At 38.7% G+C, this 19978-nt stretch overlaps 1 protein-coding gene across 1 annotated transcript; it reads left to right on the forward strand.

Annotated features, from left to right (window-relative positions):
• Positions 1-2444: 2444 nt before the first annotated feature.
• On the forward strand, positions 2445-6853 carry psmd14 (proteasome 26S subunit, non-ATPase 14). The gene is made up of 11 exons (XM_085908494.1): positions 2445-2599; positions 3316-3371; positions 3462-3533; positions 3659-3778; positions 4397-4467; positions 4859-5009; positions 5091-5198; positions 5435-5509; positions 5943-6068; positions 6272-6334; positions 6683-6853. The coding sequence occupies exons 2-11, from the start codon at positions 3324-3326 to the stop codon at positions 6779-6781; spliced, it is 933 nt and encodes a 310-aa protein (XP_085764620.1). The 5' UTR covers positions 2445-2599; positions 3316-3323; the 3' UTR covers positions 6782-6853.
• The last annotated feature ends 13125 nt before the right edge of the window (positions 6854-19978 follow it).

Consider the following 19978-nt stretch of genomic DNA (forward strand, 5'->3'; position numbering starts at 1 on the left):
TTTGTGTAGAAGATTCCGTGTTTATGTAATGGATTACAAATGTTCACTTAGTGACCGAAGAAGTCCCCATGTGGTTTCCATACACATCTTTTACACATAAAAGACATCAATGTCATGCCTCTCTCTCTCCATTGTGCCGACTTCAATCGGCACTATGTCCATTAGGTCAATCCCTCTGCCTAATTTGGTATCTTCAACAAAAAGCTTGTGACATGACTTCCCTGCTGAGTAATGACATGAATAGGTTTTGAACTGAATAAATGGCAAACTGTCAACCAATCGTGTCCAGAGCCGAATTGAATGAGGTAACCCAGTCAGCAATAATGATTCAGCAAACACTTTGCTTGTTTCCTGCATTGTCTTGACCCTGATCAATGTATTGCCATTCGCCCACACCTGTCCAATTCAGAGTGAAAGGATGTTTTACAGAGATCAATTCAATTTCAAGAAGCAACAAGCAACCCACATTCAGGGAACATTAGCCAACATCAAAACCAGATTAAGTAAAACAAAGCAAAAAAAAAAATCTGATCCTTCGTAGAATGACAAGGGCAAACTAATATACCCTCTACCGCTGTAAGATATTTCTGAAGACAATTGTGTCATACTAGTTGTCAATACATGTTATCGGTAAGGCAAAATTACTAGTAGGCATTTCAGTAAGGTCGAGGAAGATGTGTTACTCGGGCCTATACAATAGATTACAAAAAATGCATACTTGGAGGGCTAAATGTGGTACCAGTAGAGAGAAAACAGATTTCCAAGTAGGCAGAATTGTTTGACGAGTGTGCCCCAGTCTTTTTATGAGTGATAATTAGTACTAATATTAAAAAGCTATCCAGCAACTACTCAAATCATCATTTTGTTTTTTCAATTTCCTTGATAACCAATTTAAAGTCGATGTACTAGTACATTCTGTACTAACTACTAGGATGAGAGTGTAATTTTAGTGGCAAGTTCTACAAGTTAACTTTTGGTGCTGACTATTTGGGCCTAGTAGGGTTTCTTTCCACTATATGCAGTAAGGACACATCCAACAACGGGTCGGAGACAACATAAATAATCCAACGATTTAAAGTCTGCTAGCCCATAGTGAAGCTCAAATGGTCATTGAAAGTGATAAATTGTACGTAAGGGGAGCTCATCCCGGCAAGTCGGCTGAGTGTTGAGGTAGCAGGAGGTCCCTTGGGTGTGGGGAGGGAGAGAGGGAGGGACTGAGGAATGCGGAGTAGTTCTTCTCTTTCATCATCTGCAGCGTAAGTGAGGAATGTAGGTCCCAGTCAAAAGCTCAGCTTGCCAGCAGACCTGTCTGGGAGGACTTTTTAGCGGGGAAGTGGCAGTGCTGGGTAGATTGTGGGACTTGTAACTCTGAGGCAAGAACAAAAGGAAAAAGCGTATAGAACAAGCTCTCTGGGTGTGTGGTCTGTTTGGGGTTTGTGACTCCTCTGGGGTAGAGTAATGCTTTTAACCCAAGGAATCACTCAAGGACTCGAAAGACATACAGTTGAAGCCCTGTTTGTAAAGGGGGATTCGGAGAAAACCTATACACGATACGTGATGACCCGAAAAGCCAAATTGCACATATGACCAAAACCAAGATTCAAATCCAGAAACTTCCCTGGCGAGGCTGTGCTTCTTCGACTCAATCAATTAAAATACATTCAAACTTCAAATGAGTTTTAAAAAAAAAATCACATTCCCCAAATCCTTAATTTCCACAGTATTGCTGGAAACATCCATTAAATGAAGCAGGTGTTCCAAATTCCAAATATTCGGTTCATTCAGAACTCTTTAGGACCTGTTGTCCACAATCCACAAATTCCTTGCATTCCCCAAATTCCTCACTGTTCACACTAACCTTGCCAAATTAGGAGATCGTTTAAATATTTACATGCCCCTTTCTAGACACATTCAAACCATTACAAAATAAAGTCTCTCATTTCTTACAGTTCACAATTTCAACAACTAAATTAATTATAATTCAATCAAACTCAAGTTTTACAGCATTCTTGCAACTCCACAGGAGTTGCATTGTTCATTCATTAAGAGAACGTAAACATGTCCGACAAAAAAAAAAGGGAATTTCAACATTATTTGGATAGGAACGAGTAGGGCCAGGGATTACATATCAGGGGAAATCAAAAGCTATTTAGATTTGACCACTTTTACAGCAACATTTTGAATGTATATAAAGTGTATTTACCACATGGATTATTTTAAATTTCCCAAATGGGACATTCTGGAATGACCCTGATTTATAATTATTATTATGAGAGGATATTAGCAGAGTTTATGCGTCATTTATTATTCTGCCAGTTGGGAATACCCTTCCCCCAGCCCTGCAGGACCACTGTATATAAAATGGATGAACACACGCCATCGGTTCTTGCACGTTACGGACTTATTGCACTCTCAGTAAATGTGGTTTTAGCGACCTCGTGTGTATTTCTTTTGTAATTACACTTAAAGCGAATGTCGACGTCATTATGCGACGGAAGTGATTCAATGTTAAACACCATTCTGGCTGATTCATGGTAGCCGGTTAGGCCGATTCACGATCGCTTATTAAAACAACCTCTAAACGCTAGAAAACAAAAAGGTAAGTATATCTAGGCCAAATATACAGTCGTCTGTATGGTTATATGTGCCATTCGGCATGATGGCATCATCTGAAACAATTCATTGCAATTTTCCTTTTGCAATAGGCTAGCGTCATGATCATGCTAACAGAACGCTGGCCTCGTTTGGAGCATTATCTTGTTTCTTTAATGGGAGAGCGATCTAATGGAATATATTTTCGTGTTTTACAAAACTGTATTAATACCTCAAGGTTTTGATTGCAAGTACAACGCGTGGTTGTCCATACATCAATAATTTAATGCTATGTAATGATAGCGGTCAGCCAATCTCAAGAGTTTTCAAAGTAGGAGTTCACTTTACAGACGTGTTCAATGACTGAATGTAATGGGTCAAAATCTTGACTATTGTTATTCAAAGTAAAAACAGATGTGTGATGTTTTATTCTGATTCAACTCAAAGAAAGAAGAAAATCGACTACAGAAATCCAACAAATATTATCCAGCATTCATTTTATGAACCTCTCATCCTCATTTGGGTCACAACTCACCATTATCAAAAATATGTTTACATTAAGTTGATAATTGATGAGTTGTTGATTAATAAATGTGCCACTCGTTTACATTACCGCTTTACCTCATGTTGTTTTTCCCATGAGTTTTTTTTTGTATGTTTTTTTGGTGATTCCTTCAAATCATGTAAAAACTCAAGCAAAATAACTTGTGTCATTGTCGACAGATTCTGACATGGACCGTCTCTTGAGGCTTGGTGGTGGAATGCCAGGTCTTGGCCAGGTAACACTATCTAAATTGTCATTAAGACATAATTGTAGGTTCCTCAAAACTAATTATTTAATTACTTCCACATCTCCTTTGCATGCTCAGGGTCCCCCAACAGATGCACCAGCTGTGGACACAGCAGAGCAAGTCTATATTTCATCATTGGCACTGCTCAAGGTACAGTCCAATTCCAGAAGAACCTTGACCTATGAGTTTTATTCATTCTGTGTCCATGCTCATAATGCTGAATGTATTACAATATTGTATACTTGTGCGTAACCTCAATTGTCTTCCCTTGTTAGATGTTAAAGCATGGGCGTGCGGGTGTACCAATGGAAGTCATGGGATTGATGCTGGGAGAATTTGTTGACGACTACACAGTGCGGGTGATTGATGTGTTTGCCATGCCCCAGTCTGGAACGGTATGTTTTATTTTATTATTATTTTTTTTAATTTCAATCAAGGATTGTAATAACTACCTCGGATGTCCAATTTGTTCCAATTTATAAACAAAATAAATCATGGAAATGGAGTTTATTGTTTCTTGGTCAAATTCTCACCATTATAAAGTGTAAATAGTCGGAGATCTTAATGCCAATGACAGGTATGGTGGTCATATCATATGCGGCGAGCTGACTGTCAGAATTGGTGCTCCATATAGTGTGGGACAATATTGTGAATGAGATAACCAAATCTGTCGTTGTACCAAGACTGACCATTGAGAGGCAGCCTAGTGCCACATGGCACCCAACTGCTGGAAAGTACAAAAACAAGAAGCTGGAAGTACAAGAAATGGAAGAAGCTAGGTTTTGGCAATCTGTTTGACCTTTCAATATCATGATTTCCAGTTTTAGGTCCACTTTGTCCTAACTATGAAGATCATTTATCACACTATTAATTGTTCAAAATTGTGTGTCGTCAAGCCATTTAAGCACACATTTTCATTCATAATGATCAGAGCAGTAGTGGGATATTGAATAAATATTCACTTTGTAAGTTCTATTTTATGTTAATGTGTCAAATGATGTGTTGCTTCACAGGGTGTGAGTGTTGAGGCAGTGGACCCTGTCTTCCAAGCTAAGATGTTGGACATGTTGAAGCAGACGGGCAGGTAAAACATTGTACACTGGCAATGCCTAAGGATACTCCCTTTTTCAGTGTTTCTATGTAGTACTAAAGAATCAGCAGGTCGGTCTGCCTCTTGAGTCCAGTATTGTTGTATATGGCAAACCTCCTGAGTTCATGGATAGTAAAAATCCACAAGTCTTTCTGCTCCTTGTTGCTTTAAGTTGCTGTTGTTTGATAATTATGCAACATCTTTGCAAATTTTGTATTTCTTTGTAAGCATCAGGCGAGCAGGCATTCATCAGTTTAATAAGATTGTGCAGGAGCGATAAAAGTATTATTTGCTTTCGATCACACGGTCTGGTTCAGCATGATAAGCGTAAGTTCACAAACTGTTTTGATTTATCGACACACATTAACCGCTAACTGTTCACCAGGCCCGAGATGGTTGTGGGTTGGTATCACAGCCATCCTGGTTTTGGTTGCTGGTTGTCCGGGGTGGACATCAACACGCAGCAGAGCTTTGAGGCGTTGTCGGAGCGAGCGGTAGCTGTGGTGGTCGATCCCATCCAAAGTGTCAAAGGAAAGGTGGGCATGCGTTTTAGGAGCTTTATGCAACAGTAGTGAGTCATTATAAAATCGATTCCCCTCACGTCGTTTCCGCTACAGGTTGTCATTGATGCCTTCAGACTGATCAATGCCAATATGATGGTGTTGGGTCATGAGCCAAGACAAACTACATCCAATTTGGGTCATCTCAACAAACCCTCAATCCAGGTAATGAGACACATACGATCAAATTAATTTATTGCAGTATTTTTGTTCTAATAAAACCTAATGATGTAATGGGTGTGATTGATTTGATCAGAATTGATACTAGTAAATGAGTCAACACTTTCTGCAGGATTTGTATTCCTGAGTTTAGCTTATTTTTCTTTCATTTTAAAATATTGATATTTGTAATTTCGGTTTGTGCAGTATACTTATTAATGGCAGGTTTTCCCAAATCTTAGGCTCTGATTCACGGACTGAACAGACATTACTACTCAATCACCATTAATTACAGGAAAAATGAGTTGGAGCAGAAGGTAAGACTCACTCGTCTTTCTTTGTGAAGGTCCTATTATTGCTGGTATATGTTCCGGTCCCACTGGTAATAAGTTGTACAAATCTGCAATGGGAGCTACTATTACTGGAGTTGGGTGAGAAAAGCCAAGAACAACATTTTTCAATCCTCTCTACTTTATTTTCTGAAATGGATGGATGGAATTATGCTGCATTTATTTATTTTTTCAAGTAGAGCTGAGTATTGCTCAGCTGGACAATACTGTACTACTTTGGCATGCAACTTTGAAATCAGCCTTCAGAATTGTATTAAAAAATGTAATTTATGGAGGAATATGGTAAAGTATAAAAAAAAAAAACTGCATTTAATGGGGCCAAGAACAATACAATTAAGTGAGGTTTCACCGTATTAGTGGTCTGCTACGAACATGAGAATCATGACTGACTTTCCTGTAGATGCTCCTCAACTTGCATAAGAAGAGTTGGATGGAAGGTCTCACCCTGCAGGATTACAGCGAGCACTGCAAACTCAATGAGACCATCGTCAAGGAAATGCTGGAGCTCGCTAAGAACTACAACAAGGTAGCAATCCTTTTGTCTGCGATTTTTACAATACCAACTAAATAGCACTGATTGCAAAATACCCTGCAAAACAAAATCGATATTATCTTCCATCGTTTCAAAGCAAAATAGAAATGTCACTATTTTTAACACCAACACACACACACACTGAGAATGGACGCATCGCTAAGCGAGTTCTTGTCACTGTTGCGTTTCCATCTCAGGCTGTGGAAGAAGAGGACAAAATGACACCAGAACAGCTGGCCATCAAGAATGTTGGAAAACAGGTAACATTTACACTTCTTCATAAACCATTTGCATCTAGTTATTATGTCGCTCCGATATCAAATGGACTTCTGAGGTGCATGTTGATTTGATTCGGGTCGTAATGGTCCCTAAATTTCGAACAAACCTGTACAACGGTTTTGAAATTCTGAAATGTCACTCGAAAGCCTAACTTTTGTGAGTAGTGCATATTAGGACAACACGTGTGCAGTAGTCTAATTTGAAAGCAATCTCTCAACTAATTTGTGAATGACATTTCATTGCATGACGTAGAATGTGACTCGTCGCCTCCGAGTTTTTAGTAAGAAATCAAATGAATGTTTCCTTCTCTCCCTTTCCATCTCCTGCAGGATCCAAAAAGGCACTTGGAGGAGCACGTAGACGTGTTGATGACATCTAACATCGTTCAGTGCCTCGCTGCCATGTTGGATACTGTCGTTTTTCAGTGATGACTCCTGTTTATATCTGTTAATATTGCAACCATTTTCTTTTATATTAAATAAATGTTATGTACGAAACGATGCCTGCCTCCATTCTCTTTTGAAGGACGTTTGAAGAGTTTTTTCCGTGTGGTTGTAGTTTTCTTTCAAAGCCATTTCTATTTTATGCTCTGAATAAAAATGTAGATACTAATTAATCCCATTAGGATCTTCTTTTTAATACTAATATACAAATAAATCTTAATAAAACACTACTAACAAACCAAGACTCAAATGTAAATCGTGCCAACCATCACAACCATAAAATTCCAGGCTTTGTGGTGATTTTACTTTTATTGAAGTCCCCTTGGTAGAATGATGGGGAATTCCAATAAGTGTGAGTAACAATTAAACAAAACAAGTCTTGAATTCATTTTCAAGACAGAGGCACACGGCTCCCATTAACAGTCAAGCTCTCAAACCCCTCCAATATGTAGCCGATGATTTCGGCAAGGAGAACCCAACACCGTAAATTCCCAAAGGGTGATCACGATTTCCCAATACGATTCATGAGAGTTTACCAGATGTCTGTCAGAAACAAGAACATGCTGCATGTGCTGTGTTCTCCCTTTCCTCACAAATATGGCTGTCATTAACAAAAGGGTTTTACGGTTACATTGTTATTGTTCCAGAACAAACTCTTCTTGACTGAGCCTTTTAAAACGTCCTACTTAGCTTATTTTATTTGGATAGTAAAGCGCCTCATAACAACTAATGCACTGTAGCAAAGCCTTTTCTCCTGACCTAAGAAACACTAAACTGCATTCCAAAAGATGTGAATATGAGTTTCATAAAATGGTGTTAATTTTTTCCCTAACAGTCAATTCTCTTCATTTTGTCGCACTTTGCTTGGCTGTACTCTTTCTGGTCTTATATTTAGCAGTGTTAGAAAGACAAGTCCAAACAGAGTATCGTTCTTTTCTATTTTCTCAAGGTGGCGGAAAGATAGAAGGCACAAATTGTATGGTAACGATTGCAAAAACAACAACTTTCAGATTCAAGATTACCATTCCATTTGGTTTCCCTACAAAACTATCCCCAAAATACCCTGATAATACCCAATGGCTTTAATAACTTGCAAACAAAATAGACGTCTGCTTAGTTTTACAGTGGATACGCCACCATTTTCTCATTCTGATAGGCCAGGCAGCAGCCAGAAATGGACTTTGTAGGTAAATCGAGATAAACGATCATTATGGAAACTGTCCGGGAGTCTAACAATCCAAAATATGAGGTAATGTACCAGAATACCTTCAAATACACAAAGCGACTGATGATTGATTGCCACATGATTCATCACTCTTAAATAAAGGCAGATGTTAGATTTCAGTCTGAAGTCTGCTAAACAGTTCCGAATTACCTGTTGGATTGAATCCATAGTGTCGTCCGTCACAAACCGTGTGCTATAGTCAGATCCAGTAAAAACAGAAAATACTTCTGATTTCCCAGCAAGCAGTGTGGGTTTAATTCCCACTCTATGACGGGTGGTATGAATGTGAATGCTTGTTTGGTGCCATATGTTCCCTGTGATTGACCTGTACTGACAAATTTTGCTCACTTGATGGGAAAATGTCAATGTCATTAAGGGTCAGTGTCCTGGCACTATGGGTGTAATTCTGACTCCCATTTCTAATGTGGTGCCTTGAGATATGAGTTTAATTAACCCTCTTATGTCAAATATTTCCCCACATTGGAAAGGAGATGCCATTAATCCATTCCAACCTCACTCCATCTCGAAAATTTGTAATCGGCGCAGTCCATCATGTCGATCAATATCTATAATATTAATAAAACAATCATGGTGACCATGTCAAAGTGTTCTTGAGCAAGACACTGAAACCTGAATCCCACTAATGTGTGATCCCAATTTCGTTGTATAGCTGTTGTAGAATGACAATAAAGGCATTTTTCTTTTTATAAATTATCTCTTTTTTTCTTTCTTTAGGCATTACTAATCAAAATGTGTAAATATATACCCAAGGGGTTATGTATGATACAGTAACATATTCCCTTTAGCTATTTGCATTAGCATCAAATCAACAGACTTGAAAGCTAAGCTACAAGGCCGTTTTAAATAACATGGATTTGTTTTGTTTTGTTTAGTTTGGCAGAGGTTTACTCTGCTGGAAGTATCAATAAATACTTTGAAACTGCTTTTTGGAAGAATAGCTCACTAATTCTATCTACCACACTATTGATTGTTGGAAGGAATAAATTCTTGGAAATAAATTCAGGCAATTTATTTGAGGTTGTAAACATTGATTAATATTGAGATGCGTGCCATTCTGTGTGCGCAGGGTGAGCGTCATTGTTTACAAAGAACAAATGTTTTCACATGTGCGGTTGAACTTCTGGTAGAGCGTCCCTTCGGAGCAGTAAGCCACTCGCCGAGCATTCAATATTTGCTCGATCTCCACAGATCACTTGGTTTGTTTCAACAGTTGACCTTTCTTTCAAGCCAATTTAACGTGGTGAGGCAGAGATAATGTGGATCATTTGGACATTGTTAGGGAAAGGCAATTTTGCTCGGCCAGCTGTGTTGTATCAAACTCCCCTCCCTCCTTGTGTCGGAAACCTCCCAACCTTTTCCTCGTTCTGCTCTTCTGCCTGAGCTGGGGGAAAAATAAAAAAATCAACCCATCTTTGCTACACACTGGGCAGAGTTGAAAAGCACTTTGTACCAGCAGCAATATCTGACAAATCCCAGATGGGGATTGAAGCCCTGAAGTGACTCTGATATGGAAGTTTTGGAAGATTATAAGTCAGACACATCAGTTCTCAAGAGTTTCCTCACAGGAGGACAAAACATCAGGTATATTTGCACCCAAAACGTTTTTTCACCACATTTAGGTTGTTAACTCTCTTTTCTGTGGTGTGTCAAGTTTTTAGATCTTTTCATTTGCATTTCACAGAGTTTAAAACGTAAATGAATGCAATCTTCCCTGTATAACTCAAGTAGAGCATCTATGTAAAAAGAAAAAAAAAATGCTGCGTCGGTAGTTTGTGACAACAGCAATGTGACTCGGGAACTCTCTTGCACTCAATCCCAATCTGCTGATTCCCAGAAAAGGAAACAGTGTCCAATTGTTTCCAAAGTTTTCAATCCAATTGTGTAAATCTGCTTCAACAAAACGGACCAGTGTAGCCATACGTGGGGAATTGCATCAGCAGTTTTTGAAATTGTTATGTTGCAATGTGGCCGGCCATACGCTCCCTATCCCACCGGACAGTCGATGCAACATAAGAATTTGGCAGAAACACTTATCATCCAAAGTACAGATAAACATGTCAGCCCTCCGCTTCCCGCTAGCACCTCCTCACTGATGTTTTGCTTCAAAATATATATATATATATATTGCAAAAAAGTCTCATTTCCTTCCATCTTTCATATATATTTTATGGAAAGCCCAAAATTACAAATGGCTGGTATATGATAATAGTGGCGAAAAAAAATTAATAGAATGTCTAACTGCAGACAGTCCAGTAAAAAAAAAAAAAAAAAAAGCAAATACATACACAACAGACTACGCTGTAGTTACATAATACATGACCACATTGCGCATGGTGAATAAAATGTTCAAAACAGACTAAGAACAGATGCAGCATCCCTCACTAGCTTTTCATATACCGTATTGATATTGGAATGGATACAAGTTTCATCAGATGTTGCAGAGTGTTACAGTTAGTTGGGGCAGAACATTGAAAGATGAACAAGAGCTTCATAAAACGGCTCAAATTGAGAGTGCGTGATGAGCAGCAAGAAAATATGGGGTGGGGTAAACAGTAACTTGGTTTCTGTGTTTAAATTTATGTCATGAAAGTTCACATCGTAGTGTCCTAGTAATATATATAAATGACACAGAGTAATGGAATAAATATTACTCGTAAAACAGCACCGGTTGCTCTGCTTGTGTGCTGGATTGAGTGAGATGAATATCAATGAAATGTTCAAACAGCTTTCCATTCATAACTTCAATGGCAATTCATTTAATCCACTTACTTAGTTTCCCTCAAGAGCTCTTAACATGTTTTCTCTCGCTTGCTCTCTGACCGTTTCCACTATTGCAGCTTTCGGTAATGACAGTAACACGTGTGATGTTTTCCGATGCCCAGGACCACATTTTCACCCCTCTTGCAAATTTTATTCCCTTGCTTTCGGAAACATGATGTCATCTTCTTACCTTAGCAAGAAGTGAGTCTGTGATCCACATTAATTCGGTCAAAAAAAGTGATTTATCTGATCTATTATTTGTTATGCGATTTGCGTGGTAGCGTCAATTTGTTGGATTATTTTGGACCTATCGTATGTTAGTCAAATAAATCATGTAATACTTTAGTGCCATCTTGTAGTGCTTCATTAAAACAAAACTAGTGCTTTGCTGCCGTCTTCATCCCAACAAACTCCTGAATGCTTTGGTGAGTTGTGGAGTTTCAGTTAGATAAAAGTCACACTTTGCTTCCATCTTGTGGAGTCAATAGGTCATTTTATATATGTTTAGGTTTGGTACCTATCCATCACCCAAATATACTTTTGTTTGACAAAGTTATTGATAACATGAATGATATGTTCATGTTATCCCACCATTGCCTGTCTGTTGTTCTTGTATCACTCAGATGAACGTCTATTTTTCATGTTCGGGTTTCAGACATGAATTACTATTAGATGCACTCATACTCGGTACTTAAGTAGAACTTGTGTAAAATGAAAACATTTGGTCAAAGAAGCACTGACTCAACTGCTTCATGTAAGTCAAAAGAAAAAGTACAGACAAGAAAGTGCACTTAACTAAAGTCTAAATCATGTGTATGCAATATCCATACAATTTCAATAACTTGCCACAATGACAAAAAAATCTACATAGAGCAAGAAAAAAAAAAAAAAAAGCTAAATATAATTCATGATGGGCCACATCCTTCCAAAATGTACACATTTTTAAAAAGTTGCTTTAGTGTTTAGTTCAAGTACAGTTCATCCTGATATGTGCATTTCAGGGCCAGCCGTTTGTTCAACATACAACTTGGCAGTTAATCACTGCTACGCCATTTTTTCTTAACCTGTATGTACATATCACACAAACTGTTGGCTCACACTTGTCAGCTAGCCAGATGAAGGCCTAACAACATATTGCTTAAACCTCTAGAATGTGCAAATGTAAAGTTGTTCCAAAAAACTCATGCACTTGGACAAGGTTCAAATACTTTGTTACTCTACTTAAGTCGATTTTTCAAATATCAGATTTCAGATATGTACATGCATGAGGATGTCATATGCGTTCCTTAGGATCATGAACAATTTAACATTGTCAGAGTTGAAGCCTCAGTTGATGATTTGCAATGTGGCTGACCCGGGTTATGAGTCAGGGGTCATCTTTGCTTCATGCAAGTCTGACTGAGTTAGGCTCAACAAGTCCTTTGTGACTTTTCAAGCAACGATGTTAACTGGATTCTTTAAATTTCTCATAAACACAGCGCCGATCGGACACTTTACGGGAACAACTGAGTCATGACGTACAAGGTCGCACACACCCAACTACTGCTGCTCTGGTGCCAGATCATTTCTTGATCCTTTCCAAGACCGCGTGTTCCCTTAGACTTGTAACTTAACTCTCCATTTTGCACATTCCTAATGTTTTCTCCATGCTCAAAAGCATTCTGCTGGGAAATAATGTAATGCAATAGTGTCAGTGTGCTCTGCACACCATGAATCATCTCACAGTTTTTTTTTTTTAGAACTGCATTGCCATGAATCTGAGTCACGACCAACATGAACGTGATTGTTGAAGCTGTGATCTAATGAGCCCAACGGTAACTATGCATCTGCGTAAACAAACATACAATACGAACTTCCTTTCGGTAGGCTTAAACCAGAGGCGTCCATACGTTTGCTTCTGAAGGCTGCATATGCAAGGATGCAATGGCCACTTTGACATTCTTCATCTTAAATCTATTTAGGAAACTAAATACAGAATGTTCTAAAAGTCAGGTTGAGGATTTTTCAGGATTTAGATGGATGGCGGCCTGCAAACGTCCCCAGGCCACATTTTGGATATCACTGGTTGAAATTGTTGTGTGGGCCGTATTTAGCTTCTTGTAGATTCCAACATTTTGGCATTTGCTTTAGAAAACAAGACTACAGCACTTAGTCTGAAATGAAGGCCAAAATAGAGGAGAGACTGAGACCAAATAAGGTAGTGGAGAGGAACATGGACGGGATGGTGAGAGAGTGTTAATAATCTCACCCATGTGAAGTTGTTATTTGATGAGCCTGCCTGCCTGCCGGGATGTAACGGCAACACTTTGAGCCAAAACATGATTTGTTTCCATGCTTGACAGACCTCACTAATGCACACAGCCAATATATTAAACCCATCATTTGGCTATGATGATGGTCTGATGACTATAATATACTTTGATTTAGTCTCTAGTCCATTTTGTATAATTATCACAGAGCGTTGTCAGGATGATTCACATGTTATTGCGCAACACATCCATAAAAATGTCTCGCATAACATTCAGACATGAACGCCTTCGTTTGTGGAAAAGCTTCATAAATATGTCCAACTCTTAGTAATTTAAAGTTTTTCTCTCTCGAATGAACGTCCTTTAACGTAGTTACTCTTTTCTATGAACATCCACTCACGGCTTCTTTCTCTTGTCATTTGAATCATTATGAATACAACTTGAACATTTGAAACTAAAAGAGAGCTTTTACACTGTTAAAAAAAAAACTTTTTGAAAGTTAAACAAAGGTGTCAAATCGCCCCTTGTTTTCTACACCCCCCCAAAAAAGTCGACTCAATGTCATCAGCAGCCTGAAACAGATACAAAAGACTGAGACTGGAAGAGAAAGGAAGAGAAATGGACATTTTTAGAAACATTTATGTCGAGAAGTTCAAATGAAGTTCACCTGTAAAAACGAAATTCCACCCCGAAGTCCAAATTCCCAAACTTGAGTAGTTTATATTGCGTGTATAGCGTCAGCACTAGCACCTGATGATAAAGCCTTTGCACATTTGCAGTGCCCACATCGTCACCTCCCTACCAAAACTGAAGCAGTGCCATTCCACTCCTCCAGCTAGCCACTGGTAAATCATTGTGTGGTTGCGAACTGTGACCCATGCTTCACTCAGTCCACCCGCTCTTCATCCATCCATCCATCCGTCCATCATCATTCCCCACCCTGTGATTCAAGTCTGCCCAGCCAGGTGCGATGGAGCAGTGGTGTTAAAACAGGAACGCTGACACGACTATGTCTGCAAGATGACGGTGAGCATGAAGAGCTGGTGTGTTTGGACAACTCGGGCTGAGTTTACAAGAGCCATGCGACACGGAAATGTTCGGGAACAAACGTGGGTCACAGACTGTGTTTGCTGAAGTGTCTGCTTTGGGGGAGAGTCTGCGTGTTGTTGTACTTTTTGCAGAGCTTTCCGACAGTGTGGCTTTTTTAATGAAACGGGTTAGAGAACCTTTAACCATCAGTAGGGAGGAACTCAAAAGGCCAATTTTCACCTTGAGTCACTAAGTCAATGCATTCAATTCCCGAAATAAGACTGACTTCACCTGAGATGAGACAGGTGCCCCCATCCCCTCCTCCGTTCCCTCCACCCACTTCACAGGTATGTTGACATGGTTATGTCGTCTAGACAGGATCGAGTGAGTAATAGTGACGTTTGACTAATGGTGACACGAGATGGTCAGTTAATCATGTTCCCCACACTACCTGAAAAGTGAGTAACACAAATGCAGGGCAAATTTCCATCCATCCATTTTTTGAAACGCTTCTTCTCACGAGGGTTGCGGGCGTGCTGGAGCCTATCCCAGCAGTCTTTGGACAGGAGGCCGGGGACACCCTGAACTAGTTGCCAGCCAATCTCAGTGCCAAACACATTTAAAGGGAATAATAATCATAATAATGATACATTAAAATGTTCTTGTTTTTACACTGCGTGTACGTGTGCTGATAAAATTAGCACTCTCAGCGAGATGTTTCACACCAGTGTGTACTTTAACTGTTTTCTTGTTAGATTTTTTTGGGGGGGGATCAAAATAATTCCCACAGTTGTTGATCTCTTACAGCACATTGTTTGATCATCACTGAACCATTTCGCTTTTTTTGGGTTGCTTCTAACCCAGCAGGAGTGTTGGGACAATTACAACTAAAGTTAGAAGATGAGCTGCAAGAAATATCCCACAGACATTTTTATATCTTTTACAATCATAACATTGGGAGTGATAAAACTGTTTAACAAACAGTGAATGCATCCCAAAGGAATGGACTGGTACCTCCTGTCTACATTGGTTTTATTTTATTCTGTGGTCTGGCCGTGGTCAGTGTGTGCCCAGCAAAGGTTAAACAACCAGCACGTGGAGAATAATGGAACACGTTTTCTTTTAAATGGCCCTTTTGCTCCCCATAGTACAACAAAAACGCTAACACATGTTTGACATCATTAAGTTCATACTTACAAGATGTCCATAGTCTTACTCACACAGGGAGCAGCTAAATCTTCCAAATTACAGTCCAAATTGGCTTTGCTTTTGTTTTGAAGAATGAGCTTTCAGTAGGACACCTTTTCTGCTCCAACATTACAAACTGTTCCAAATAAAAGAATTACTTGCATGGCTGCACAGCTCCATGTCCAGACATGACCACAGGGGAAAAAAAAAACAAAAAAACAGTGGTGCCTTGTTTAGTTTAGTTTGTATCACGAACACCCCGGTAATTAAAAACACTGGAATTTGAAATCATCTTTCATCATTGAAATAAATAGAAATGCCATTTGTCTGTTCCAGCAGCCTCACCCCAAAAAACAAAGAAAAACCTATCAAAATGATTTGTGATATATTTTTTAATGTGAAAAGTAGCTCTTTATGACGTTGTACTTTATACACATATGCTTTAACAAAATAAATAAAATACACAGAATTAACCATTTGCATCACTTTGGACATTGTGTTACTCACTCTTCTTTGGCCTTCAGTGGTGTTATTATTTCTGTTTTATAATTTCTGTACATTGTCTTTAAATATATTTCCATCTTGATATTGTGTGATTTGTAGATATTCTTCTTCATTAAGATTTTTTTTTTGTAGGGCTTAAATAGTAACAAATGACATTTTACTTTACTTCGATGGTCAACATTAATTTGTTACCAGAGCAGTTTGAACTAGCACCGTACATTTGAAATCAAAACAATTGAAAAGCAATAACTCTGACCAAAAAGAGGATTCATCATCTGCTGTCACTTCCCAAATGGCCCTACCCAATCATGTTTCCATGGTAACTAGGCATTGTAGCACGGTGTTGTGGAATCTTTGGGAAAGTGCCTCATCAGAGCGCCGGTGCGCCTGCTCACGGAGACCTCTAGCCTTTGTCGTCAGTCAGCACACAAACAGATGCTCTTCACATCCTGCACCTAAAATCCAGACTGCGTCAAATGAAAGAGATGACAAGAAGCAGTGAGAATGCTGACTGCCTCAAAATAGGCTTCTCAACCTCATATATAGTCACTCGCTGACTCCTTGCCTTCAATATAGTTTTTTTTTTTTTAGGCTTAAAAATCGAGCTGTCCAGTTTAAACTCCATGCACTAGAACACTCTTTCTCACCATTACGTAAACATAGAAACGAGTAGCATTTTTCCTCAATTTTGTGTCATTATTAAACTTTTAAGCGAGAACTACTAGTCCGGAGTATGAACACGACTAAGCTCAACTAGTAGATTCCTGGGCCCTACTAGTGGCATCAAAATGGTAGGTAATATGACACAGTCGTCCCACAAAGTTGTGTAAATGTCAAACAGAAGTGGAAAAATTTATTCTACTAGTGCATGCAGGACGAAGTCGGCTTCCTGGTAGAACAACTAAAAGTGGCAGGGGCGTATCTAGGAATTTTTTATAAGGGTGGCCAGATGGGGACATGTAACTTCTTAGGGTAGCACAGCGAAACTACGGCTTGCCGTTGTCAAATAGCCAACAGTTTTCCATAATAATTCTATAATTTTGTGACTACTGTTGTTACATAACTGATCAGACCCCTAAGTTTCTCCTGAGTCTTAATCATTCAGCTTGGACAACCTGCAACCTTGACATAGTAACAATTTGTAGAAGGTTCCTTGCTCTGTCAGCATGTCTGAACATTGCAACTGTTATACTGTTTATTTTGGATAACCATTTTTTTCAGGTTACCCTAAAGACCTAAAAGAATTTCATCTCCACCATCTCCAGTTATTATATGCTTTACTTCCATAAAATGAATATTACATCCAAACCATCATAACAGCTGCCATCATTCTACGTCATGTAATACTGTATGGAAAATGCACAGTGTGGATGACCCCCCGCCCCCTCCTAAAAAAAAAAAGCCCTCTGAGTGTCGGATCCGATTTTTCATCCACAATTTCAACGAGTTTAAACAAGAATCACAGAGAAAACAACCAAACCGCACATAATTTTTGTTGGAGGACAAATCTCCCGAGTAAGTCAAACAGCGAGAGAGAATCCCCCGTGATATACACCAGGCGGCCTGGCCTACGAGATGTTTTAACAAAAGACTCAGTAAATCTGACACCGAGACTTCCCAGCTCAGGAATTCAAGTCATTCCCCCCAAATGCACCATTCTTGTCTACTTTGTGTGCACAAATATTTACATATTCTTTCACACTGGCTTCTTTGCAATTCTGCAGATTTCCAGTTCTTTACAACAAAAATATGGGGATGTGGAAGTCCATAAACTAAAGGCACAGCATGGCACAGCTGCTTGAGCATCTGTTTGATATACTCGAGATTCGCCTTCAACTCTCTTTGTCCTGATTTATGACGTACTAATGGGACTACTACATGTACTACTGGCACTCGGTGGAAGAACGGGCGTGACTTCATTTTGTGTCAAACTAACCTAACTTCCTGAGTTGGTCCAGTTTTTAACCCCAATTGTGTTGTTTTTGACCCAACATTTTTCAGGGTGCCTCATTAGCTTCATGCAGTTCTTCTACCAGTGTGCAGAAATGTCACGTGTGGAAGGTAAGACTGGAAATACCAGTACCACCAGACACCATTTTTCTTCACATACCTCCTTAATTGTCTTACGACAAAAAAGTTGACTGATATATCGACCTGACACTATAAAATGAATGCTCATTTAGCTTTTCAATTCCATGTAGTGCATGCTTAAAGTATTTCACAACATGAATATGTAAATGTGGAAGTCGGTAAACTCAAGGCTCAACAAGGCCTGTGTTCGAACTCACCACAGCTTGGCGTAATTTCCCGAAATGGAAACTTTTACGAAGGACGTCTTTCACACGGGAGCTGACTGACTCATTTGTACTCACTTTAAAAACGATGTTATTTCCCTTTCCACATTTTCATTCTTTAGCACTATAAAGCATATCTTGTTCTGTTGTTGTGCTGCCATCTTGTCGACACTGGTGGGAAAAGTACTCGCGCTCTGCTGCAAGTAGAAGAACTGATTTCGTATTTCTTTCACTTGATCAAATTACAAAAGCACTGACTAAATGTTCTGATGTTGTCATTGTGTAATATATATATATAATATATAATAAAATGAATGATCGGCCCTCACGCATTCTACCCTCCACAAATCTGTCCCTATTTGCAAAACGTTTGGACATCACAAAATAGACAAGGGCAATGTGAGATAATGAAAGCAGATCTCGTTATTATCCACAGCAATGATTCTAAATGTGTGGTACAAGTAACACTTTTAGTGGTATTTGAAAGAATCACTGGATTCAATGTTCAAACTATGTATTTTACTGGGGCTGTTTGTTTTCAAACATTGAGGCTCCGTTATTATGACTGATTTCAACCTAATTAATACTTTACTCCCTACATGTGTTTTTTCTATATTTGAGTGCAGTGTTAATTAATGCGCATGATGTTACAGTGGCTTAGTAAAATATGAAATGTATTTTTTAGGAACACCTGGCTCCATATGTTAATGGTCATATGGCGGGGATTTTTTGGGGGTGAAATTTTCAAAGCATTCATCTGTTGACCTGTACTAGATGCATATGTGCATGTTTTTTTTTTGTGTGTGTGTGGGTCCAGTGGAGCACTAAAATTGACCATAGTGAAGAGTGTGCACACACATGCCTCTGATGAGCTTTTGCCAGCGACTGAATGTCAAATTGTTAAAACAATTTCCGAGAGGAAATGATGGAAGCGTTGCCACTGAGTGATGACTCAACTAGCAGTCCGAGGATAGGTCATGTTTGTTTGTCTCTACTGCCAGTCATAGACCCGGGCCGCCAGGCGGCTGTTTGGTTTGCAACACGACTCAGCAGGATGTCTGGGGGGTGTCTCTGACTTCCTTGTTCATCACACACACTAAATATTTTAAGTTTTGCTAATGTGAAAATTGCAAAGTTACAGACCTAATTGTTCCCTGTATTAAAGAAAGAAATAAAAACAACTCAACATTTAGTTTTGGAGCAAAGAAATGTCTTGCTTTGTTGAACTAACATTGTTGCCATGATTGTCAATAATTTGTTGTTCTTATGTAATTTCTGTTTTTGCCCCAAAAAAATACAAGTTGTGTTTTTCCAAAGTCTAATTACATGAAACATGAACAATAACAAATACTCTGTGCTGAGGTACAAATTTGTGTGTAGAAAGACTGATGAAAGTACAGCTTCAATAGTTTCACTTTCTACTTATCTTTTTTTTTAACTTTAAAAGTACTATTTTATTTTGCATTGCTTTTTAGCATGAAGGTAACACTATGCAGTTGTATAGAAATGTAGATTTATCTTTGTTTTGTTTTCACTACAATTGACATGAGGGGAAAAAAATCACAGATCTTTGCACAGCTGGTGCACAGCACAATGTTTTATATCATGTTATATAGTCTGGCTGTGATAAGTTAAAGTACTGTAAACTTTACAGATATGGTTTCCATTTACTGAGCAGAAATGTAAACAGAACATTTGTGAGATTACTAATCTTATTTTTTTTAAATTAATTATTTCCCCCCTATTTTTCAGTGCAAGATTCGCCACCACTGATATTATTTTCCTGATATGTGATATTCCTATCTACGTATAAAAACACAATTAGTATTTTTGTCATGTGTCTTGTTAAGAATAGCAATAATATTATAAATGATACATTTGTGAGGATGCAATCAGTCAATAAAAGTTATAA

This window comes from Syngnathus leptorhynchus, chromosome 3 (genome assembly GCF_054491065.1).
Source record: "Syngnathus leptorhynchus isolate UIUO chromosome 3, UIUO_Slep, whole genome shotgun sequence".
NCBI classification, from domain to species: Eukaryota; Metazoa; Chordata; class Actinopteri; order Syngnathiformes; family Syngnathidae; genus Syngnathus; species Syngnathus leptorhynchus.